Source organism: Salvelinus sp. IW2-2015, linkage group LG6.1, assembly GCF_002910315.2.
Source record: "Salvelinus sp. IW2-2015 linkage group LG6.1, ASM291031v2, whole genome shotgun sequence".
NCBI classification, from domain to species: Eukaryota; Metazoa; Chordata; class Actinopteri; order Salmoniformes; family Salmonidae; genus Salvelinus; species Salvelinus sp. IW2-2015.
The window spans coordinates 2,265,503-2,281,319 of NC_036845.1; the positions used below are offsets into that span (position 1 = coordinate 2,265,503).

The 15,817-nt window shown below is 39.7% G+C and overlaps 1 protein-coding gene across 1 annotated transcript in view; it reads left to right on the top strand.

Annotated features, from left to right (window-relative positions):
* Positions 1–14,570: 14,570 nt before the first annotated feature.
* The window catches only part of LOC111964878 (potassium-transporting ATPase alpha chain 1-like), a 10,513-nt gene continuing 9,266 nt past the window's right edge, over positions 14,571–15,817 (top strand). The window contains 4 exon segments of the mRNA XM_070443917.1: positions 14,571–14,730; positions 14,869–14,979; positions 15,102–15,161; positions 15,295–15,484. Of these exon segments, the coding sequence (XP_070300018.1) occupies positions 14,719–14,730; positions 14,869–14,979; positions 15,102–15,161; positions 15,295–15,484 (373 nt within the window). The 5' untranslated portion in view covers positions 14,571–14,718.

Sequence of the window (15,817 nt, forward strand, 5' to 3'; positions counted from 1 at the left end):
GAGTATTTGAGAGTAATAAAGACTTACATTTTTTAATACCTGCAGACCGGCTGGTTTAAGCCATTGATTCTCTTACCCGTTTAATTGTACATTTAATAGAAATAAATAAACACCAAATTATGGACACTAATTGTATTTTGGAATATTTATAATAATTGTCTTAATAAGGATAGTGTATGTGTATTCAGTGTGTGTGGATAAGTCATATCAGAGTTTAGAGACAGACAGTGTTGGGAAAGGTACCCAATTGTCATACTTGAGTAAAAGTAAAGATACCTTAATAGAAAATGACTCAAGTAAAAGTGAAAGTCACCCAGTAAAATTCTACTTGAGTAAAAGTCTGGAAGTATTTGCTTTTAAATATACTTCAGTATCAAAAGTAAATGTATAAATCATTTCAAATTCCTTATATTGAGCAAACCAGACTTCACCATTTTCTTGTTTTTTCAATTACGGATAGCCAGGGCCACACTCCAACACAGAGAAATCATTTCCAAACGAAACATTTGCGTTTAGTGAGTCCACCAGATCAGGCCCAGTAAGGATGACCAGGGATGTTATCTTGATAAGTGCGTGAATTGGTCCATGTTCCTGCTAAGCATTCAAAATGTAACAAGCACCTTTGAGTGTCAGGGAAAATGTATGGAGTAAAATGTTCATAATTGTTTTTAGGAATGTGGAGGATTAAAAGTTAAAGTTGTACAATACCCCCAAAAACTACTTAAGTAGTACTTTAAAGTATTTTTCTTAATTACTTTACACCACTGGAGACAGATTTGACAATGTTATGAGAATGCAGGCGAAATAGACTATTCTTAAAGTCTTAGAAGACATGTATTCCTGGATGCCAATACACAGAGAGCCAGTAAGGCTACCACTCACAAGAGTAAACAATTTACAACTCAATGTCAAATATTTACTTTTTGTTACACAAATGTCTCAATATCCTCAATTCAGTGTTCTGTGCTGTCAGCAATGGCACAAGCAATACTCAATTCAACTTATTTTGGCCAACCGTGGAGACTAAGGCCTACATTCAATCTGTAGCATGGAAGATCCATTGTATAGCACGATTTAAATTTAAAGGTCATTTCTGATTGAGTCGACATATGAAACATTTACCGCAAATGCAGTCTCCATATGCAAAAGGAACATTTCTTTTTTCCTTTTGATACAGATTGAATCTAGCTCTTGAAGTAAAAAGCAATTGCAGCACTGTTCCAGTTTGTTCTTAAATTGATTCATAGTGTAAAAATGGCCACATTATCAATGTAATTTATAGTCACATATTGCCAGATTATGTATAACACTGTATATGATAGATATCTATTTTATTTTACTATGTATTCAGTGTTGCTTACCTCTTCTATTTATCAAGGAGATGTACTTTATGTTTCTCTAAAGTGCATATTTGTTGGAAAAAAGTTTTGCCTTGTATCATGTATGTTTGTTTGTGAAAACACAAAAAGAAGAGGCCATTATGTCACACCCTGATCTGTTTCACCTGTCTTTGTGCTTGTCTCCACCCTCCTCCAGGTGTCACCCATCTAACCCATTATCCCCTGTGTATTTATACCTGTGTTCTCTGTTTGTCTGTTGCCAGTTCGTCTTGTCTCGTCAAGCCTACCAGCGGGTTTCCCCATACTCCTGTTTTCTCTCTAGTCCCTGTTTTCTAGTTTTGACCATTCTGCCTGCCCTGACCATGAGCCTGCCTGCCATTCTGTACCTTTCGGACTCTGCTCTGGATTACTGACCTGCCCTTGACATGTCGTTTGCCTGCCCAATGTTTTTGTAATAAACTTTTGTTACTTCGAACTGTCTGCATCTGGGTTTTGAGGCCTGAGGCCTGATACATTTTAAGAATACAGATATGTAAAGCAAATTTGTTTTTAAATAAAGTTCAAAGGGTAAATATATCACACACTCTAATTTCAGACACATTTAGATCAAAAGCCTTTTTACTGGTGGCAGGGTACAATTAATAATCCACCTCCAAGTCCAACTGATCAACTAAAAAAGCATGATTAATCTTAAAACGGAACATTTCTCTCTTTACCCTCTGATTTCAGTATATTAGCAATTGTATTAAATATACAGTACCAGTCAAAAGTTTGGACACACCTGCTCATTCAAGGATTTTTCTTTATTTTTGCTACTTTCTACATTGTTGAAAAACAGTGAATACATGACAACTATGAAATAAAACATATGGAATCATTTAACAAACAAAAAAGTGTTAAATAAATCAAAATATATTTTTGAGATTCTTCAAAGTAGCCATCCTTTGCCTTGATGACAGCTTTGTACACTCTTGGCATTCTCTCAACCAGCTTCATGAGGCAGTCACCTGGAATGCTTTTCCAACAGTCTTAAAGGAGTTAACATATGCTGGTCACTTGTTGGCTGCTTTTCCTTCACTGCGGTCCAACTCATCCCAAACCATCTCAATTAGGTTGAGGTTGTGTGATTGTGGAGGCCAGGTGATCTGAAGCAGCACTCCATCATTCTCCTTCTTGGTCAAATAGCCCTTACACAGCCTGGAGGTGTGTTTTGGGTCATTGTTCTGTCAAAAAACAAATAATAGTCCCTCTAAGCGCAAACCAGATAGAATGGTGTATCGCTGCAGAATGCTGTGGTAGCCATGCTGGCTAAGTTTGCCTTGAATTCTAAATAAATCGCAGACAGTGGCACCACCAAAGCAGCCCCACACCATCACACCTCCTCCTCCATGCTTCACGGTGGGAACCACACATGCGGAGATCATCCGTTCACCTACTCGATATCTCACAAAGACACGGCGGAACCCAAAATCTCAAATTTGGACTCATCAGACCAAAGGACAGATTTTGACCGGTCTAATGTCCATTGCTCATGTTTATTGGACCAAGCAAGTCTTGAAGGTCTGATTCACGCAGTCTCCTCTGAACAGATGTTGAGATGTGTCTGTTACTTGAATTCTGTGAAGCATTTATTTAGGCTGCAGTCTGAGGTGCAGTTAACTCTGATGAATTTATCTTCTGCAGCAGAGGTAACTCTGGGTCTTCCTTTCCTGTGACGGTCCACATGTTTTACATATAATTAAAGATACACTTGTTCTTAATGCAACCGCTGTGTCAGATTTTAAAAAAAACTTTACGTAAAAAGCACACCATGCAATAATCTGAGACGGCGCTCAGATTTAATAACATTTCTCCGCCATGTTGGAGTAAACAGAAATACGAAATTGCATCATAAATATTCCCTTACCTTTGATTATCTTCAKCAGAATGCAGTGCCAGGAATCCTAGTTCCACAATAAATCGTTGTTTTTTTCGATAATGTCCATTACTTATGTCCAATTAGCTAATTTTGCTAGCATGTGTAGTACACATGTCCAAATGCTCGCGCAGATGCAGGCAAACGTCGGACGAAAACTTCGAAAAGTTATATTACAAGTCGAATAAACTGGTCAAACTTAGTAGAGAATCAATCTTCAGGATGTTGTTATCATATATATCCAATAACATTCCAACCGGAGCATTCTTTTCAGTCTCTATAAGTAATGGAACGCATGACGAYATCATGAGGAAAGTGCGTGACCAAGAACTGGCACTCTGCCAGACCACTGACTCAAACAYCTCCCATCCGGTCCCACAACACAGMATAAGCTWCATTCCACRTTCTACTGACTGTTGACATCTAGTGGAAGGYGTAGGAAGTGCAAACAGATCCATATATTACAGGGAATTGAATAGGTGATGACTTTAACATCGACCACTCTCAGAATTCTCACTTCCTGTTTGGATTTTCTTGCCTGCCATATGAGTTCTGTTATACTCACAGACATCATTCAAACAGTTTTAGAAACTTCAGAGTGTTTCCTATCCAATAGTAATAATAATATGCATATATTAGCATATGGGACAGAGTAGGAGGCAGTTCACTATGGGCACGCAATTCATCCAAAGTGAAAATGCTGCCCCCTATATCAAGGAAGTTAAGAACAAATGCTTATTTACAATGACAATCTACCAAAAGGCAAACGCCTCCTGCGGGGACGGGGGCCTGGGATATACAGTGGGGAGAACAAGTATTTGATACACTGCCGATTTTGCAGGTTTTCCTACTTACAAAGCATGTAGAGGTCTGTAATTTTTATCATAGGTACACTTCAACTGTGAGAGACGGAATCTAAAACAAAAATCCAGAAAATCACATTGTATGATTTTTAAGTAATTAATTTTCATTTTATTGCATTACATAAGTATTTGATAAATCAGAAAAGCAGAACTTAATATTTGGTACGGAAACCTTTGTTTGCAATTACAGAGATCATACGTTTCCTGTAGTTCTTGACCAGGTTTGCACACACTGCAGCAGGGATTTGGAGTCAAACATGTTGTTTCAATGTGTTTGGTACCATTCCATTGATTCCATTCCAGCCATTACAACGAGCCTGTCCTCCTGTAGCTCCTCCCACCAGCCTCCTCTGAGGTACATCTATGTTTTTTTTACATTCCTCCCACTAATCATTTTCTGCTGTGTATGTGAAAGCCTTGCCAAACCTAGGCAAGAATGGGACTGTGGTGAAGTAAGTTCTTAAAATATGTAAAAATATAAAATATTTTTCATGGTTGTTGGCTGAAAGTTATTCTTGACATTTTGACTCTTCAACCCCGGACTGTCTTGTCTCATTACGCACACCTGGTTCCTATTCCCCCTGATTAGCCTGTTTATAACTGTGCCCTCTGTTCCCCATTGTCCTTGTCGATTATTGCTCCATGTCCGTTGGTCTTGTGAGTAGCTGTGTTCTGTGATATTGGCTTTCATGCTACGTTTACTGTACATTGTATTACGGTTTACATATGGTGCACTTGTTGTTACGGGTCTAGTCCCATGTATTGTTATTACGGGTCTCGTCCCGTGTATTTATTAGAGGTTTACTCTACGCTCTTTGGTTTGAGTTACAGCCCTGTGTGATATATATATATATATATATATATATATATATATATATATATATACATACAGTTGAAATCGGAAGTTTACATGCAGTTAGTTTGGAGTCATTAAAAATCGTTTTTCAACCACTCCACAAATTTCTTGTTAACAAACTACAGTTTTGGCAAGTCGTTTGGGAAATCTATTTTGTGCTTGACACAAATAATATTTCCAACAATTGTTTACAGACTGATTATTTCACTTATAATTCATTGTATCACAATTCCAGTGGGTCAGAAAGTTTACATACTTTAAGTTGACTGTGCCTTTAAACAGCTTGGAAAATTCCAGAAAATTGTCATGTCTTTAGAAGCTTCTGATAGGCTAATTGACATAATTTGAGTCAATTGGAGGTGTACCTGTGGWTGTATTTCAAGGCCTACCTTCAAACTCAGTGCTTCTCTGCTTGACATCATGGGAAAATCAAAAGAAATCAGCCAAGACTTCAGAAAAATTATTGTAGACCTCCACAAGTCTGGTTCATCCTTGGGAGCAATTTCCAAACGCCTGAAGGTACCATGTTCATCTGTACAAACAATAGTACACAAGTATAAACACCATGGGACCACGCAGCCGTCATACCGCTCAGGAGACGCTGTCTCCTAGAGATGAACGTACTGTGATGCGAAAAGTTCAAATCTTTTTTGAGGACACAGGTACAAAAGTATCTATATCCACAGTAAAACGAGTCCTATATCGACATAACCTGAAAGGCCGCTCAGCAAGGAAGAAGCCACTGCTCCAAAACCGCCATAAAAAAGCCAGACTACGGTTTGCAACTGCACATGGGTACAAGGATTGTACTTTTTGGAGAAATGTCCTCTGGTCTGATGAAAGGAAAATAGAACTGTTTGGCCATAATGACCATCGTTATGTTTGGAGGAAACAGGGGGAGGCTTGCAAGCCGAAGAACACCACCCCATCCGTGATGCACAGGGGTGGCAGCATCATGTTCTGGTGGTGCTTCACAAAATAGATGGCATCACGAGGAAGGAAAATTCTGTGGATATGTTGAAGCAACATCTCAAGACATCAGTCAGGAAGGTAAAGCTTGGTCGCAAATGGGTCTTCCAAATCAAGCATACTTCCAAAGTTGTGGCAAAAATGGCTTAAGGACAACAAAGTCAAGGTATTGGAGTGGCCTCAATCCTATAGAATCCAATCCCTGACCTCAATCCTATAGAAAATTTGTGGGCAGAACTGATAAAGCGTGTGCGAGCAAGGAGGCCTACAAACCTGACTTAGTTACACCAACTCTGTCAGGAGGAATGGACCAAAAGTCACCCAACTTACTGTGGGAAGCTTGTGGAAGGCTACCCAAAACGTTTGACCCAAGTTAAATCATTTAAATGCAATGCTACCAAATACTAATTGAGTGTATGTAAACTTCTGACCCACTGAAAATGTGATGGAAGAAATAAAAGCTGAAATAAATCATTCTCTCTACTAATATTCTGACATTTCACAATCTTAAAATAGTGGTGATCCTAACTGACCTAAGACAGGGAATTTTTACTACTAATTTTTACTTTAATGTCAGGAATTGTGAAACTGAGTTTAAATGTATTTGGCTAAGGTGTATGTAAACTTCCGACTGTTTTGGGCTTCGTCCCCGTCAATGACATGATGTACGCTATTTTTGAGAATCAGTATACAACGTAACAGCTACTGTCGTTTCAATTTACAATGAATCTTGCATTTATTGGATGATAATTCTATGGCCAATCTGTGTCATTAATTTGACTCTTCAAATGATTTAGATTATGAAAGTTATTGATTGCGCATAGGGTAGTACTTCCATGACATTATTAAGAAGCCACTAAACCCCACCATCTTTACCACAGGTCTTTGCCATGTTTGGAAATGTAGGAATACAGTATAATTTTTTCTTTATGCCTTTATCTGCGATGTATAAATCCCCACATAGTGGGGCAAAAATGTATTTAGTCAGCCACCAATTGTGCAAGTTCTCCCAATTAAAAAGATGAGAGGCCTGTAATTGTCATCATAGGTACACTTCAACTATGACAGACAAAATGAGAAAGAAAATCCAGAAAATCACATTGTAGGACTTTTAATGAATTTATTTGCAAATTATGGTGGAAAATAAGTATTGGTGGCTGACTAAATACTTTTTTTCTAGTTTAGGTCAAGACTCTTCAGCCAGTGTATGTATAGCCTACTGATGTTTTTTATTCAACATTTTATTTCACCTTTATTTAATCAGGTAGGCCAGTTGAACAAGTTCTCATTTACAACTGCGACCTGGCCAAGGTAAAGCAAAGCAGTGTAACATGAGAGACTGAAAATATGGCTGATATAATAACACATTAGCCGTTTGACTCATCTATTAGAACCAACATACTCATGTTATTTCTTTGCAGGTACCTGCCAGTGTATTCTCTTAACCATCTTTTACCGATTACATTTTAGAGTGGACCAGATTTTTATAGAGTGGCTTGACATTTAACTCTTAGTATTTGGTTTTATGTTCCATTGCGGTTTGCATGATCAAAGTCTTTACATCCTCTGCCTGTCTTATTTCAGATGCACCTGTGCAAACAAATGTGATGGGAAATCCACAACACAGTTGACAGTTGGCATTGTGACCTACATCTTCTGTTTGCACACAGGATATTCTGAGAGCGGTGTGGTTAGAACAACTAAAACAATGAACTTGTCCTCTCATAAATCAGTAAAGGAAGGTGAGATTGCACGTATTTGAGTAATGAGCATGCACGTATGGTTCCTTTGTGAATTAATTAACAACATTCTCCACATGCTTGATTCCTCTTCCTCCCCACAGCTCAATGTATGGCCACTATTTTCTTTCCTATATGTTAGTATGGTGCGGTATTGGTATTGAACAGTTAATCTCATTAGAATGTAAACATATCTGAGAGCGAGTCACTTTTGAGATTCAGTCGCCACAGGTTTCCTGCTGGCGCCACACCTCATTAGCCATAAAGAAGTCTCATTACCATACTGAAGTGGATACAAAGTAGGGGGGAGTGGGGTAAGTTGAGCAAAAGGGATCATTTGAGCCACCCTTTTTCTCAGATACCACACACAAAATGAATCATTTGACTAAATATTTAGGATGAGGCCATCATTTCAGAGTCTATGAAGGAAGAAAACCACACGGAAAAAGTTGTAAGCAATTTAGGTTAAAACATTTAACGGATTTTCACCAAGTCAAATTAATATATTGTGTGAGGTTTCATGTTGCTTGTATCTAAACCAAAGCAAATAATTGTACGATTATTACATACATCAGTTGGTGTCTCTATAAGTTTCCTTGTAGCTGTGTGCCTTGGTTGAGCCAATGGCAATTGAGCAAATTAGTGTTTTTTCCCCCAGGCGTAATGCAAGGCATTATCGCTGGGATGCAAGGTAACAACAGGGCCTAGCCTATGTTACAAGTGTTAAACAAAAGTACAACGTGTGCAACGGCAGTCTAAGTCGTCCTCCTCATCGGACGAGGAGAGGCGAGAAGGATCGGAGGACCAATTTGCAGAGTGGTAAGTTTCCATGGTAATTTAATGAACACGAAAACAATACAAAACAATAAACGAACATACCGTAACAGTCCAGTGTGGCGAAACATTAACACAGGAACAAACACCCACAAACCACACATGAAACCCCGGCTGCCTAAGTATGATTCTCAATCAGGGACAACGATTGACAGCTGCCTCTGATTGAGAATCATACCAGGCCGAACACAAAAAACCCAACATAGAAAACACACATAGACAACCCACCCCAACTCACGCCCTGACCATACTAAATACATACAAAATAAGGGAAATCAGGTCAGGAACGTGACAACGTGTTTGTTTTGTGTTATGCCTGTGTTAAAAGATGCTTAATATTGATTAAGAAACAAAAAGTGATTGTGATTGTGTTGAATTGTGTTTGAGAAATATAGATAGACATGGTTTAAAAAGGTAGTGGTAATATTTAATTCAATACATAAATGTGTAGATTGCTTAACATACCCTGTCCCACTGCTCAACTTACCCCATACCTGGGCTAACTTGTGCCAAGAGACTATTTTTTGGGGGACAAGCTATATTTACATGAATTCTGATCATTTCCAGGGATACACAACATCCTGAAGTATATGTAGATATCTTTGTTACAAAGAATACTATATTTCACTTGATGGAGTGATGCTGAATGTAAAAAAATGGCTTACCCCACTCTCCCCTACAAACGCTACCTCTGCAACGCTTGAACCTCATGAAACCAAAATAGCAATATCCTGTTTTTATGTTATAATCCTTCCATGTAGGCTGATAACGTTTGTTTTATTACGATTGAACAGAGTTTACCCTGTTTATATTTCCCTATCGATGAGCTTTTTGAGGAATCAATGGGCGAGAAACATAAGTGATTATCAGCAGTTTGAATAAGGATGCCAGGAGAGAATTTATGAAAAGCTTACGATAAGTAACACTGGCCCTCACTCTTCTTTTAATATGAACCATCTGTGTTTAACACCGACATGTTTATTGCACAGACAGGTTATACATGGCTGCTTATTGTACTTGAAGCAGTGTGACAGCATGCAGGTTTCGCAATCTCGTTAATGGTCCTCTAAATGTTTCCTCTGAGTGGCTAGCAGGAAATGCAGTATTTGACTACTTCAACACAGTATAATGTAATCAACCAGTTACTGTAAGCAGACACCCCACTTTCACAGAGAATGACAATTAAAAGCAATACTTGTAAAACAAGTAGTTTAGGATGTTTGTTTGACTAGCATAGATTTAACTTACCAGAAATTACATTTTATATTGTAGGCCTACTGAAAATCCCTCAACTTGTTAACCCAGGTTAGGGGTTCTCAAATACTATTTGTGAAAGTCCTATTACACAAATTTGATAGGTGACAAAGGTCCGGATGGATATTGTTATTTATCAGTGACTCAAACGTTACAACAAAATCAAGACTAAGTTGAAAGCCCAACTGAGTTCCTTAATTATTATGATTCAACTTTTTTCAGGACCCACGGTCCGTATTGACCCCGTTCTGGTCCGCCTATGGAGTATGCCTGGAAAATACAGAAGGAAATTCATATCTAAAATTAGAAGTTATTTTACAGATATATGGATTATCTCTTGAAAATAACGTACTGCTTGAGAAATCTGTGCTCTACGAACTGAACCAAAAAACAGAACTAAAACTTAACGCTAGAAAACAAACACAGCGTCAATGCCAGTAAGTCTGCTCACCCACATGTAGTCTATTTACACACAAAGCCACACAGTGTCAACGCCAGTAAGTCTTGCTCAGGGGGTGCAATGCACCCACATGAGAGTCCATTGGCTTGCTTTGGATGGGGGTGTGTCCTGGTTTCTCAGTGTTGCCTTGCTGCCATCTTTTGGTTTGTGTAGACAACTGTATAGCTTAGCTTGCCAGGCTCATGTAGAAGACATATGGCTAGAAACAATACTCACTACAACAATACTAACTACAGTAACAGGGAGGTGTCACGCCCTGGCCTTAGTATTCTTTGTTTTCTTAATTATTTTAGTTAGGTCAGGGTGTGACATGGGGAATGTATGTGTTTTTTTGTAGTGTCTAGGGTGGTTTTTAAGGTTTAGGGGGTTTATTAGAGTAGTTGGGTTTATGTTTAGTATAGTAGTCTAGCTGTGTCTATGGTTGAGTGTAGGTATCTAGGAAAGTCTATGGTTGTCTGAATTGGGTCTCAATTAGAGACAGCTGGTTATTGTTGTCTCTGATTGGGAGCCATATTTAAGGCAACCATAGGCTTTAGCTGTTTGTGTGTGTGTGTGTGTGTGTGTGTGTGTGTGTGCACTACGTTTATAGCTTCACGGTCGTTTGTTGTTTTTGTATAGTTTGTAATAGTGTTTCGTTTCATGTTCATCTTCGTAGTAAAAAATAAAAGAAGATGGCTTATTTTCCACATGCTGCGTTTTGGTCCGTCTCTCCTCCACACGATCGTGACAGGAGGAAAATAGTATTTGGGAGTAACGAAGATTCCCCCCCCTTCTCTCTTTCTCTCTCTCTCTCTCTCTCCCTCTTTCCATCTCTGTCTCGCTCTGTCTCTCTCAATTCAAAGGGCTTTATTGGCATGGAAAACCTCTTTACAATGTCAAAGCAAGTGGAACGGATAAACAAAAGTGAAATAAACAATCAGAAATGACCAGTTAACATTACACTCACAAAAGCTTAAAAATAATAGAGAAATTTCAAATGTTTTATGTACAGTGTTGTAACAATGTGCATATAGTCTCTCTCTCTCTGTTAGTGATAACACAACCTCTGTGATCAGATAGCAGGACAAAGTGCCTGTTGGACTAACGAACTCAGGCCCAGGTCCTACTGTAAGTCTGTTTACCCCAGTAGGCTAAAGGAACCCCTGTAGGCCTGCATGGGAGGTGTCACCACCACCTTAGCCACGATATTCTGACCACTTCACTTTGGGTTTGGACAACTGCTCACCTATTAGTGAAAAGCCTACATTTCACAGAACTTGTTTTTTTTTATGTGTTTGCATGGTATTTCGACATTAAACTCGACCTTCAATTCTGTATTGTCACAGGACCATTGTAGTTTTTATCCAAGCCATGCAGCTGTTAAGTGATTGGTGTAAGTGTTTTCCAAGCGGTGGGCACTCCACTACCTCTCTGATTTATAAAGTGGAACACATTCCAGCTCCAGCCCACTCTACCCTACTGAGATTAGGACACTAGTGTCCTGTTTGAAAAGCATCTCCATGTTGTTCTAATCGTTCCACCACAATTAGAACAATGAGCCAGAAATGTAACCGGATGTATAAATGTGAAGCATCTGGCATTTCCACACACTACCAAATATGATAACGAGAGTGTTAGAGGAATTTTAATTCCTATGTATTCATTAACCAATTCAATTAAAACATTCAGTCTGCACCCAGAATGTGTATGGTTCTGGGGAAGTGAAACAGACGGAGACCAGTTTAAAAATAGTCAGTGACGTTTATTCTGAGAGCTCTCCCCCAATACAACATACATTGGTTTATAGATCAAATAACACAGTGTCATAGCGTCCTAAATGTTCCTCCTTCCCTCTGACAAAGACAAAGCTGCTGATAAATTTCATTCCAACACATACATATGGCTTATCGTATGCTACCACATGTTGCACACTGCTGCAAGCCTAACGGTTTCTCCCCTCCCTGGGTGGGGAGACTTACTTCCTGTTATTAGTTTCAGTGGCCACCACTTGTTTGTCACAATGTGTCTTTTAACACTTCCTCTTTGCCGATGTAGAAACATGCATTTATCAGACAGGGTAGAATTCTGTTAGTTACAATTCTGCATTAAATGTAACAATTCTGCATTAAATGTATACATTATTTAGTCATTATTCATAAAATTACCATAACAGAGAGGAAGCCCAGTGGCCAGCAGTGGGATCAGATGGAGCGAGACGGATTTTTGCTTACATTTTGCACATAATCTCGTCGATGAACAGCAGCGGCGTGTGGATTACATCACTGGGGAAGCCCCCCCCACCAGAAAAACAAACATATTACAACCTATGTGTTGTGATAATTGCAGAATAAATTCAACCACACCTTTGTTTTATCATAGCAACCTCTGTCCAGTGAAGTCCACAAAGAATATTGCATGTGACAGACAGTTACATGACCTAGAGCATGGTCAAGCAAGTTAATGTGTCTGACATTTTCGAACCACTAAACAACTATTGATTTAGAACCACAGAGTTACCATAAGTCGCAAAAAAAACAGTAGCTGCCTCCACTATTCCAGCACCATTTCAACATCATCAAATCACCTCTGCTTAGTCTAATACAGTGACAACTAAAAGATACCAAAAACAATTTAGATCAATCAAGGGAAGCTAAATATGATGTGGCTGTCTATGGTTCTGATTTCTGTGTGCGTGTGTGTGCGTGCGCGTTCGTGCAAGCATGTTGACTCACCCTACTTGTAGAAAAACGCCAATGCCATCCTCCTCTCATGTTGACGAAACAATCTATCACTCTGTCATACAGTACACGCTTTCATTTTTTGTTGTCCTAGGCTACCTGGCTAAAATGCTTGCTTGCTGGCCTAATTTCCATTCATGGGCAACGTTAGCTAGTTAACATTAGCCTTCTACATCTAGCTACATATTGAACTTCCATCCTCTCAGGCCAGGGGCACAACAATGTATGAACTAATGGTTGGATCAGAGTTGCTGTTATAATCATTGGCCAGCATGGAGAATTAAGTTAAACCACAAGTCCACATCCCTATCTCAATCAATGGCTAATTTAGGAAAGGGCCCATTTTAGCTAGCTAGCTAGCCTCCGGAGGACAACAACACAACCAGATGCAACAATTCAAGTTTTTCTGTCAATGACGTATGCTCTCAATGGGATTTGATAGGAGTGACGCCAAAATCCAAACTGGCTTCCATTCACAGTTGAGCTCGCTCAGTTTAGCTCAATGCTGGTTGGCACATTTTTTTCTAATCTGGTCTATCGCTTTTAAAATATATATATTTTAAATGTAACCTTTATTTAACTAGGCAAGTCATGGGTTAGACTTGGGTTAGTTATAAAAATCACCTGTTCAGGGTGCTTACAATACATGCCTTACAAACATGATGGAAAATTATTGATAAATTGGCAGATGATAGAATTCACTGTTGGATGGATGTTGCCCGGTGAAGAAACATTATTTCACTTAATTCAATAAGAGTTATAATAGGCATTGTGGTAGTTCAATAACAGTAATAAAAGTATTACGCCAGTTCATCTCCCGCCCACTGGTGTCTTTGTGATGGGAACACGGAGCAGTACATAAGAGGTTGTGAGTGTCAATTCGTTTTTAATGTTCAATTGTCCTTTCCTTATAAGGGCAGATGACACAGCAGTGATGCCAATGTGGAGTGTGTCACCATCACACCTTTTAGCGGTCTGAGGCACAAATACTGTAAGTATTTACACACTCTCCCACTGATAAGGTGTTCTCACATTGGCCCCTAAACAGGAAATGTAGAAAAAAAGTCTCCATTTTCTAAACGCTTACTGGCCTGGCATGACCATATCGCTGTATTTTATTTGAATTGACCACTACAGTTTTTTACACTGATATACACTGTAAGTTAGGCCCTCCTGAGGGCATTTGAATCTACTTCTCACTAGATGTGTTTCATCCAATTCATGTCTTCTATATCTGTACCAGTCATTGAATGGGATGAACCAGTCATTGTCTCAGTGTCAATGTATCAGTCAATTAATGTGCATCTGAGTAGAGAAGAAAATCACCCTTGATGTAATACAGATTTGTCCTATCACAAGTTAAAGAAGTAGTTGTGACTTTGGAACGGCATTGACCTTCTTGATAGCTTTACAGTTAATCAGGGAACGTAAAAACTTGTGTATTCTGATAAGACAGGTACAAGCCCTACACACAAGGCCAATGGCACTGATATGAAAGAGCCACCAATGTGGGTAGGGGACGCTTTGCCATTCACCTTAATAGGGGTGACATTGGCTACACTTAAAATGGCACTGCCATTTTGGGGCGGGTAGAGAAGGTGAAGGTGGTGCGGTAGTATATAAAGCTGAGCCAACAGTCTGGTCCTGCTCTGGAGGTTGGTGATTTTACTCTGAGGAACATCCCTAGTGAGGATATAAAGACGCTTCTAAGATTTCGGGGGGAAAGAGGACTGAGCGTTGGACTTCAATTGATTTGGGCAGGCCCTCCACCATGAGTAAAGGGGTAGGTGACCCATTTATGTGATTAATCAAAGCTCTAATCAAATTGTCATGAATTAAATTTGATTTTCATTCAATGATCAAGGATATTGTATATTCACCCCTAGCAAGATGATACAGGATGTCACCTCTTTGTCTCCAGGACTCTTACGACATGTTTGAGATGAATGGAGAAGTGGATGTCAAGATGAAGAAAAAGAAGAAGATAAAGAAAAAGGATAGGCTAGAGGGCATGAAGAAGGAGATGGACATTGTGAGTGTGATTCACAAGACCAGAAGGAGAGAGCGCTGGAGAGAATATGCCAAATTAAATTAAATGGGACAGAATTGCATCATAAATACATTGTAGCTTTAACAGTCTGTCAATCTTTACAGGACGACCACGAGATCACAATAGAAGAGCTAGAGATGAGGTATACCACCAGTGTTACCAAGGTAACCATGCTACCATGGGGTTTCTGTCCGTCTGTCTGTGTGATGAAACAGACTGCTGCTAATATAGAGTAAATCTCTCCCTCTTTCCCTCTCTCTCACTCTCTCCCCCCTCCTCCCCCTTAAATCCCCTCAGGGCCTGACGTCCAGCAAAGCAGCGGAGGTTCTGGAGCGGGACGGCCCCAACGAACTGCTGCCCCCCAAAGGGACCCCAGAGTACGTCAAATTTGCCCGTCAGCTGGCCGGAGGGCTGCAGTGTCTGATGTGGGTGGCAGCCGTCATCTGCTTCATTGCTTTCGGCATCGAGTTCTCCAGGGGAACCCTCGGCTGCTTTGACGATGTGAGGAGGATGGGGCGGGGAGAGAAAAAGGGGGAGGAGAGAGGAAGGGTAGGAGGAGGGGGAGGAGAGAGGTGGAGTACGAGACTGTAGTGCAGGAATGTTGAACAATATTAGAATAGTGAGGAAGGGATTGTTGACAGATGGATAAGGAGAGAGTTGAAGCGTTTGCAAAAGTTACACTGGGAGGCTAAAAATACACTGGGAGGGTGAAGGAAAGGCTAAAGATACACTGGGAGGCTGAAGGAGAGGCTGAAGTTACACTAGGAGGGTGAAGGAGAGACTAAAGTTGCACTGGGAGGGTGAAGGAAAGGCTAAAGTT